A 10,728-nucleotide genomic window follows, 5' to 3' on the forward strand; every position below is an offset into this window, starting at 1 on the left:
CATGTGCTGCGATTGCTGGCAGGAGCCCGCTCAGCCCTCTAACTCAGGCCTTCCTGCTCAGTAATGCTGTAGGTAAGTCCAACACTCATTTATAATGGGTTTGTTATCCCTTATTTTCTTGTCCCACAGATATTTTAGTTTATTACAACCTTAAGCTTTTAGGTCTCACACATTTTTATTTTATTTTTCTCCTGTAGAAGGCCTTGTGCCAAACAGGCTTGTGTTGAAATAAAACCTTGGATTGTTTAGTGATGGGACTATGGCATAAGCAGGAGCTGGCCGAAATGAGAGGACAGAATCATTTGTACTTCCTCTCCTGCGGTCCCAGCCATGGCAGGAGTGAGGATGGGCTCCTCCAGAAATGCACAGTCCACCAAGGCAGCTTGGGTGCAGTAGGGCCGTGGCTCCTCCGACAACTGGACCACACAATGGAGAGAGCTGCTGAGGTAGCATTGCCATGGCTTGTGAAAGTCAAACAGCGTCTTGGAGGCCTCCCTCCCTCCCCTTACACGCCTGGCCTCGGCTTCTGTACAGCCATGCTGAATTGGGCTCTTTCCTCCAGGTTTGTAGTCTCAGCACTGAGAACTTAGACTTGGCCTGTGATAGTTCGGACCTGCAGCTTCTGGGACTGCCATCTGCATAATCATTGATATAAAAATCCATATATAAATGACAATCTTTTCAGGATTTGCAACCAAATTCATGCAGTTGTATTTCCCTTCACCTCCATCTTTTCTCTCCTACCAGAGTAAAAAATATCTTAAACTCCTCCAAAGAATCCAGAGCATGCCGGAAAAAGCTGAAAGAGTTATTTAGCATTGGCACTATAGCGTATTTTTTTCTTAACCCAAATCTTGGAAGCTACTGAGCTCTTAGACTTTAATTAATACAAAGGAAATCTGAGGCAGATATTTGGTATGGGAGAGTTTAGTTTTCAAATGCAGTGATTAACAAAGTTATAAACAATCTTACGAAGTAATGGAAAATAGGAAATACTTGTAAAGAGCAATTCTGTTGATTTGCATATGATATATATCATCAAATACAGTTCCACACTGCATGGTTAAGGATGTTATCAAATACCTGTATTTATTAATGAGCTACTATTGATAAAAATATGATTTTATAACAAACAGACTGCTGTATAAAAATAATAAAATCTACCGTTGTACACTCACATAGGCATGTAGTATGCCTAGCACGTAATCCACTATGCCAGAAGACAAGGGTTATTAGTAAATGGGCACATTACAGGCAAAACAGTCTCAAACTAGGCAGTTTAACTTAATTTATTGCCAATTTAAAAATAACTTTTAATTTCTGATTGGACTGTTGACAAACCAAAAAGACAACTAAGCAAACACTTAGAATCATAGAACTGTTTGTGTTGGAAGGGAGCTTAAAGATCGTCATTGGGAAATGCATTTTTTCCCCTTTCTTTAGTCCAGCACCTCTTTATGCATCCAGCTTTGTCTTCACCATGTGTCATACTCAGTCCTTCCCAGTGCTTCTAGTAATGTGAATGGCAGCAAAGAAAGTTGGTATCTGCATGTAATGTTTTCTTTTTGCTACTTGTCTTTCTTACCATTTTTGTCATCTTTTCCACTGCTCCTTCTTCCTGATTTGTTTCCTATACGTCGATCTGAGTTATGCTTCAGCACCTCAGAGGTGTCCCAGCCTCAGCCTGAATCGCTCATTTCCAGCACTGCATATCCAGCCATGTCCCCAGTTATTTTCCCTTTCAAGTGTCACCTCTTCTATGTCTCTTCCATTTAACCTGCCCCCCAGCTACTGCTCTTTTCAAACATTACTTAAACTTGCAATTCTTATGAAACATGACTGAGGTGAAGACTGAAGTCTCCAGTTGCTCTGAAGAAGACAAGGCAAATTATTTGCTGTAAATCTTTATTTGGAAGAGTAATAGACAATGTTAAATTGTACAGTGACCTCCTAAGAACTAATTAGAACAAATTATGAATTACTATTCAACTTAATCCTGTAGCATCCTACCTGAAATAAAAGTATACCATTAGAAATAAAATGCATACACGATAAAACAGAGTGTACAGTCAGAGGTAAATGGTTACTGCAATAGGAAGTTGCCAAAATAAATATATTTTGACTAGGGAGCAGTCTGCGTTATATAGTATACCTACTTTTCCACATTCGCAACTGAAAGAGTTGCAGTACAGCAGGATGGCATGCTGCTTTATTCTTTTTCTTTTTGTCAGTAATTTTTACTAGCCTTCTTCTGAGAAGTCATTTATTTTTGCTTGTCTCCTTGCCTGACACAAGGAGCAAAGAGGACTTGCAGCTGATAAAAGATCTATCCTGCAGACCTTTCTCAAGAAGTTAATTGCATCGAACTCCTCCAGTTGTCATGAACTGCATACAGTGAAAAATGCTACATTTTGCACACTGCCTCCTCCCTGCTGAGTAGCAGTAACTTCATGTTTCTGGTGTTTCACATCAGTATACTTTATTGTTTTTGGAACATTGATTGTCTCCAAACCAAGCAGGTAGGTTTATACACGAGGAAGCCAATGCAGTCAATGATAATTTAAAGTATTTAAATGACATATTTTTTGCAATAAGTGAACTCGAAGGAACTCATGAAATTTATAATGAAAAGAAAGTCCAAAATGTATCTTTTTGTTTTTAAAAAAGCAGTAGCAGATCCACCACAAAAGAATAAAATATATTTAAATTGGCTTCAAACAGGCTTGTTTTTACTATGGAGCAAGAAATAGCTGCATCTTGAACAATCATAGATTTTGTAATGCCCTGGGGAAGTAAAAGTGCTTCTTTCATCTCACAAGGTGCACATCTTGGTTATTAGTAAAGGCTTGTAAACAAATGCATGACATTATTCAAAAGTGCATAATGAGAAAAGCAAAAAAAACTACCCACAGTGCTTTGAAACTAAAATAGCTATTTATATTCCTCTTATGCTGAGATTTCACCAGGTACAAAGGAGCATAAGGAAATGTTACATGATGTGTGATTTATAATATATATTCCTTCTTCTTACATTATACAAAAGTATGAGGATAGTGGTGAAGCATCCTCCCCTAGAAGTAATGGCAAAAAAGCTAACAAAGCAGGGTTACAAAGAGTCATGGCATTTAAATTCCATCACATTTTCTAAATATTGTTTTTGTTTTCTAAATATTATATTTTGTAATTTGTTATAAACAAATATATATATATATGAAAATGTCGCTCTTGTTGTTTTAATTATAGACTTTGTATGTTGTATGCCAGGAGACCAGCAATAGAAAAACCAAGGTAAAAAGACACTCTTTGTATATTTGGGCCATTTTTCAGTAGGCATGAAAGAGCGGGCTGTACTGGTATCCTAAAGGTTTCATCGCTGCCATAGTTTACATAGATAACTGTACCCTCAGCTCTCCCATCTAAAGGAAGCAAAAGATCGTGAACAGCCTTTTCCTTCCAGATATTTCCTTTCTGCCAGAGGGAATTCAGTTTTTGTTCTGGAAGTGAGCTAAAAAGCTGGTCTATCTTTCTTTTGTGAACAAATCTGTTCAGACCACTGCCTTTTGCAAGATAGAAATGAGCCAGAGGTTGCTTGGAATGATGCACAGTTCCATAGAGCTTTTTGAAAGATTCACTTAGGCGCATAAGATAGTATTCCATCTTCCTGGAATCTTCATTTACTTGTTTTCTATTTTCAGGCCAGAACAACAAGGAGGCAAGAAAGAAAGGCTCTACACAGTATGAATTTGGTTCCACTCTGTCCAGAATACTTAGAAGTCGAATTCTCAGCTCTTTAAAATGATGTAACTCAGTGGATTTAGGATTAATGCAGTTCAGAACAACATTTGCCAAAATAAAATTCTGTTTTTCTTTTAGTGTTGATTGTGAATTCTCATCACACAAAAATGCATATGCATATACTATGTCTTCTATTTCTCTGTCATCATTGCTGTCATTTTTGTGAAGGTATGCCAAAAGTCCAGAAAACGAGTCTATTTTGGAAGCCTCCACCATCTTTCTGACTGCTTCTATTTTCTGAGTCAAGGGCCTCCTTAAGAACTGTTGACTTCTCAGTTGATCAATGTTCCAATCACAAAATATTTTTGTGTATTTGGTAAAGCATTCTTGAACCTTTCTGTATATGTTTGCTTCAGTAATTTCTTTTTCATTAATCTGTGTTTTGAAATACACAAAGTAGCCTTCAAAAAAATCAAATGCCCTTTTCAAATGTGATTGCAAATTATTTATAAAGCTGGAATAACGTTTAAGTACTGCAAACATTTCACTCTCTATGTTTAAACCACTAATTTCTGATAGATGCTTTATCATGTTTTCTCTACACTGCAAGACTTCCTTGCTGATAAAAGGAACAAGCATAAGGACATCAATAGTATAAAGACCAGATTCTATCTCTCCCAGATAACCAGAAGTATTGTAACTTTGAAACTTTCTTTTAAGCTTTTGACTCTGCGCACGTTCATTGTCTTCATTTTCAGCTTGCTGCTGAGATAGTCTGAAAGCCTGTGAAGCGTTGTGAGCAAGATCTAGCAAATGTTCCAGTTTTTCAGCTGTTAAACTTTCACTCTTTACTTTGTGGTCTACCCAGTTTCTTAGCTGACTTTTAAAGACTCGACCTAGTGTATCTGATATGTATGAATTGTGTGGTGCTCGCTGCTTGGCTTCTTTGGCCCAGAGTAAAGCTAAGTCAAAATTTTTTACTTTGATGCAATAGTATCTTGCTAAGACTTGGCAAATGAGAGCATTTTTCTTAAATCTAGTGGAAGCTTGTCTTAACACACTTTCCACATTAACAGACTTCTCTTCTCTTTGAATGGCTTCAATTAAAGGGGAAAACAACGTATCTAACTCATCACCATGTTCTTTGCGCTGTCTAGTAATCAACAAGGTTTGTATGTCACAGATAAGTTTGTTTTTCTTTAATGAAGTCTCATAAAATAAATAAAATAAATCCTCATTCAATAACTGCAATATAATTTCACTTTTAGACAAGTCATAGGTTATCTTAAATTCTGTTAGGCAGGCACATGCTATCAATTTGTGAACAATACGTAGACCTCGGTATCTTGTGTGTTCCTGTATCTGAACATACATTAGAATATTAGAACAAATTCCCATTTTTTCTATCAGTCTGTCTTTGTTGCCAGTCTCTCGAGAATTAATTCCCAAGAATTCTTCACACAGTGATATTGGAAGTGTAGATGTTTCTACATAAGAGTTTAACAATGTTAGATAGTAAACAAGTTGTGCTGGTTTAGAGGCTATATTCAAGTTATGCAAGGTTTTTTTTACCACTTTTTCTATGTACTTTGGATCAAAGTTTTCCTTCATAATCATAAATGAATAGAAATTGTCAGGATTTTTATGCATCTTTTCAATATCCTTTAGTTTCTGGTCAAAGGCTCTCTGCTCTTTTTCAGAAAGAAGCTGTTTCAAAGAAATGCTATTTAAGGGGTTGATTGTGGAACTTTCATCAGGATTCTGAGATCTCATACAGTTTAGAATGATCACTAAAGGATTTACATACGGAATGCATTTTTCTGTTATAGCTTCTTCAATTTCTTTTTGCAGAAGATAGATGTTTTCTTGATCTTCAAAATCATCCACAAGAAGTAACACTGGTAAATAGCCACTGTTGTTATTTGCTCCATAGGTGACTAAAGTTGTCAGCTGTGTTCCAAAGTTACCTGTTTTGTTTTTCAGAACGGCACATCTGAATTTCTTTCGGAGGTTCCAGAGGATATGCATAGCTAATGTTGTCCCACCACAGCCAGGATGGTGGTAAAGGTTGACAGTTTCTACAGGTGACTGATTAGCACAGTTTGACAAAGACAAAATTAGATTTTCAAGGTTTTCGTAACGATCCCTTTTGATAAAAACTGATGTATAATTTTCAGAAGAAAAATAAAAATTCCACCATGACACTTTACCACCTCGATAAAAATCTTTTTCCTTCTCTTTCATGAATTTTTTAAATTGTTCTTCATCCTTCTCTATCTCTGTGTCCTTGCATTCATTTTCACATAGGATTTCCAATGCTTCTACAAAATCTTCTTCCTTCTTTAGGACAGTGGTAGAACCACCAACAGATGGCAAAAGTCTTTTGGAAGACTTTGTCATTGATTTTGCTCTTGTGATAGTACCATTTACCATCTCCAGGGTTAAATTAGAAACACATTTGTTTGAAAGTTCTTCCTCTTTAATACCTCTAGCATGAAGAAGATCTTTCCACCGCTGGTATGTAGCTGTACCAATGCAAATGCAGACCATGTCTTCTAGTCCCTTTAATTCTTGGTAAAATGTAACAAATGTCTCAGTAAAGGGATCCAATGGATTTTCCACTCGGGAAAGCAAAAGAAACACTACTAAAAATTTTCCACTCTGCTTTACATCCTTGTGTGAAAGAAATGAAATCATTTTTCTGACTTCAGCAGCCCTATCTCGTTGCCACAGAGTGGGATCTAATGGTAGCTCTTTATTGCCTTTTAAGTCTGATCCACCATTGCAGAAAATCCAGTTGGTCTCCTGATGCAGTTTCAGCTTTTCAGCTTGTTCAGCAACTGAACCCACCTTGTTTTCATAATGATATGGGAAGTGAATTTTGGCATTTAAATTTTTTTGATAAGTCTTAAATACACCATTCATTTCTGATTCAAAATCAAAGTCAAGGACAGCCAACCATTTCATTTCCTGTAAAAAGTCTAAGTGTGACGTTTGACTTGGAAGGCATTTGTTTGTTACCAAAATGTAGTAGTCATAATAAGAATCATCTAGCATGTCTCCCTTGCCAGTGAGCAGACTAACTAGCTTTAGTCCTTCAAGTGTTGTCTTCTTTTGCTTTAAGTTATATTCTTCTTCTGCTCTTTTACGAGAGTCTGCTAATGATGTCAAAGTACATGTAAATGTTTTAAATTCTTTTGTACCTTCAATATTTCTGGAACTAGCTCCATCTCGGATGAAGACAGCTTTTCTCCAACCCTTGCTTTTAAAATCATATATGTTAGTAAAGAAGTATTTTGTACCACATATGGAGTTTTGGGGAACTACATCTATTTCAATGACAAACATATCTGATGGAGTTCCATTTGATAATAACACTTCCACAAATCTAGGCTCTCTAATGCAAGCTTTTGCAGTTCTGATGTATTCCCCAACAAAGTACTTTTCAATGTATTTATTAAAATGGTCAATGTAGACTTCTTTCTTGGTAACTTTTATTCCTTCAATTTCCCCATGTGGATTGTCACGCACTCCAAAATGAATAGTGCCATTTGTGCGAGAGTTCATGCAGGCTGAAGCAAACCTAAAGACTTCATTGCTGAATTTCATCTTAATATCCTCTTCTAGGGCATTCTCTGTGTTAGTAAGTAATTTGAATTCATGTGCTGGATCAATGAGATTGAGCGGCCCTGTTTCAGGAACGTTAAGAATATTATGCTGCGTATATCGAGTACCATCACTGAAATTATCAAAAGGATGTGGCATACACATGTTTCTGGTTGGGTGCTGACTGCGTGACTGTGACTGCTCTGCTACATTCTCATCAGCTGTCTTTACATCTCTTTTGTTCTCTATAGGCTCCATTTCAGAATCCTGCAGTATACTGGAGTTCAATGACCCGTATTGCTTGCACTCTTTCTTTGCAATTTTACCATCCTCTTTTCCATCAACACACTGTTCATTGCCTGCTTGTCCCATAGCCTGGTCTGAACTTTCAGTGAGAATGCCATGCTTTTTCAGGAAATGAATGATTTGAACAGCAGGCCCATGAGGTATGCTCATATCCACAAGATCTGCTTTAGTCAACAGTTTCAAAGTAGAACCAGTTACATCTTGGCTATACAAGATTTCTGCATATTTCTGGTCAATATTAACATCTTCAATTAAGAGTTGTTTGACTTCTTCTTTTGTCCACTTTTCAATATGTTGATATAAAGGTAACTTCTCTTTTTTCTCAGTGTTTGCATTTTCCATTCTTTAAGGAAAAAAATCACAGTGTTACTAATACTGATTTATAATAGCCTATTTACTGAACAATTCACATTTTCTTGCTGCTGTCCACCATTAGTTTCTTCATTTGTGTAATATGTCACATGGAATATAACAGTTCAATTAGAGAACATCAGGGGAATGTGAAGTCAGCTCACATACAGGGCATTAATTGCTTCTAAGAGACATACGACTTTTTCTTATAGAACAATTTTATTTGAATCCTCTTTTCAAACTACTTCCATAGCTGACACTACATAAAAAATCCTGACTGATGTCTATTTGTCATCATCGGACACCAATTTGCGGTCATTTAGTTCATCCGATATAAAACACACTCACAACTGGCTATCAAAAAACTTGCAATTTGCTGGAGAAGTAAAATCAAATGCACACAAAGACTCAACCTTTTTTCCTTTTTTCATCCTTAGATGTGGTTAGGTATTCGATTTGTCTAAATAACACTGCAAAGAGACAGTAAAGTAGAAATAAACTGCTGTAATTATTCAACTCTTGCTATTGCAAGTGAAAAGAAGATCTTTTCCATATTACCTTTTCAGTATGTTATGCATTCAAATAAGGTTTCTCAAACAAAATCAAGGAGGTAAGCAGCATTTGTAGAGACGGGTGACAAGTAGGAGAGCATCTTACAATTCTCTTGTCTTAGTAAAAGTGGACTTTTTGCATAAACTTTGTGGAAGGGAAGGGAAGGGAAAGGAAGGGAAGGGAAGGGAAGGGAAGGGAAGGGAAGGGAAGGGAAGGGAAGGGAAGGGAAGGGAAGGGAAGGGAAGGGAAGGGAAGGGAAGGGAAGGGAAGGGAAGGGAAGGGAAGGGAAGGGAAGGGAAGGGAAGGGAAGGTTTTTACTGAAAAGTGAACAATTTTACTTTATACTTTCAATTATAAATTTTTTTTTTTTTTTCTGAAATATTTACTTTTTATGGAATTACAGTCAGTTACAGTCATTGCACTAGTGGTAATATTCCACTCCATGTACTTTTCTTGTTGGTAGTGGATTGTTCTTAAGACAAAATAACTTATTAGATACTTTTCTAGTGAAGAAATTTTATGTTCTACCATCCTAGCAAAATTTGTTCTTCAATCTATTATATGATTTCCTAAATTGTATACTTAAATAAGAAGTTTTATATTAAGGTTTATTACAGCTTGTGCTGGAATATTGTTCTTTTCATAGCTTTGGTCTCCTGATTTAACTAATGAACTGTCAGGGCAGAAGGAAAAGCAGGGAGCCGGCTGGGGAAACCTGCAGTTGTCTTTGCTCTTAAGGGACTCTCCCCTTTGCTCTCAGGAGAATAAGGAAAACTAGTTTCTAGTTCTTCAAAATGACATCAAATTTAGGAGTGCAGATGAAGATGAACTCAGTTTCTGTGTCAAAATGAAACTTGCTATCATATACAGTAGGAACTCCACCCAAAGTGTCTGAAAGCTGAGAAATGAAACTGAAACCAAAGTACTTCTCCGACTTGGAGTCTGTATTCAGCCCAGCAGTGTTGTTGTGTCCAGCCATTGCTCCTTTACAATTACAAAAGTATGATTTTGAATTCCTCCAAACTTAAACTTGGTAATGGAGGCACAGTGCACGCCTAACATTGAAACAAATAGGTTTATGTCCTTTTAAACAGTCACTCTATGTTTTAGAGTTTGGAATAACCCCTAATGAAAGAAAACTCTAGAACGGGACACCTTCATTTCCCAGTTTTGATGCAGTGTTTCTAGATTTCATGATACTGGCTAGTTAATGATTTTGACTCACTAAAATATTTTAAAGACACCCTTTTCCAGCACAGTGTCACTCAACCATATTATTGCTGCAGAATACTTTCTTTGAGGACATTTTCCCTGGGATTAATTCAGCATAATTTCCTAACAGCTAGCTTTCATGTGCAAAAATTTAACAGAAGATCTGGAAGAGTTTATTTTAGTAGATTATAGATCACTTAATGAATAAAACAAATACCTCAGAAACATGAAATGGTATCAGACTAAGCCATCAGTTCTTCATAAGATATTCCAATATGCATGTACTTACTGTAACTTCTCTTCTGCAGTTTTCTTTCTATAGTTGTCCAGTAAGTGTATTTTGCTCAAGCAGGAAATGACAACATCTACAATTTGTCTGAATTACTCTTCTAAATTAAAGAACAAAAACAAAACAAACAAAAACTTTAAAATCAGTTCATAAACTTCTGACAGAAGTCTGAGGTCAGAAATAGTAGGAAGGAAAGAAAGAGCATAGATCAGTTGATTCAGTGGCAAAAACACATCTCTGGAGAAGAGGGATATCAGTGAATACAGAATATTTTACAGAATATTTTATTATTCCTTACCTTTTCCTTACACGCTTCTAGTTTACCCTTTCATGGGTATGTCTGAGATGCTGCAGACTGGGCAAGTTAGAAGCTGGGTGTTGCAAAGAAGCAGAAGGAAATAGGTGCAGGGTGTCTGGGAGGTTCAACTTATCTCCTCCCCTTTTTGCTTTCTCTTTTACAAAGCAGGAGATTGCTTCTCTGTTTCTTCTGTTTTGGGAAACCACTGTAGTTCCTTTTAGAAATAAAGAATTCTAATCTAGGATGCCTTTATTAAAACACTTATACTGTACTACCTTGAGCTATTATCCAGAAACCTGTGAAATTGCAAAACATGGAGTAATTTATTGATTATAAAAAGCTAATGAATATATTGACATTCTTAAACAAGTAGAAAACT

The 10,728-nt window shown here is 36.5% G+C and overlaps 1 protein-coding gene across 1 annotated transcript; it reads right to left on the reverse strand.

The window, feature by feature from the left end:
• Window positions 1-1,271: 1,271 nt before the first annotated feature.
• Window positions 1,272-10,486, reverse strand: LOC100539660 (sterile alpha motif domain-containing protein 9-like). The gene is made up of 3 exons (XM_010712564.4): window positions 10,350-10,486; window positions 10,052-10,151; window positions 1,272-7,990 (listed from the first exon to the last, which is right to left on the reverse strand). Exon 3 carries the CDS (start codon window positions 7,987-7,989, stop codon window positions 3,238-3,240), a length of 4,752 nt encoding a protein of 1,583 aa, XP_010710866.2. The 5' UTR covers window position 7,990; window positions 10,052-10,151; window positions 10,350-10,486; the 3' UTR covers window positions 1,272-3,237.
• Between the last annotated feature and the right edge of the window lie 242 nt (window positions 10,487-10,728).

This window comes from Meleagris gallopavo, chromosome 6 (assembly GCF_905368555.1).
Source record: "Meleagris gallopavo chromosome 6, MGAL_WU_HG_1.1, whole genome shotgun sequence".
Taxonomy (NCBI): Eukaryota; Metazoa; Chordata; class Aves; order Galliformes; family Phasianidae; genus Meleagris; species Meleagris gallopavo.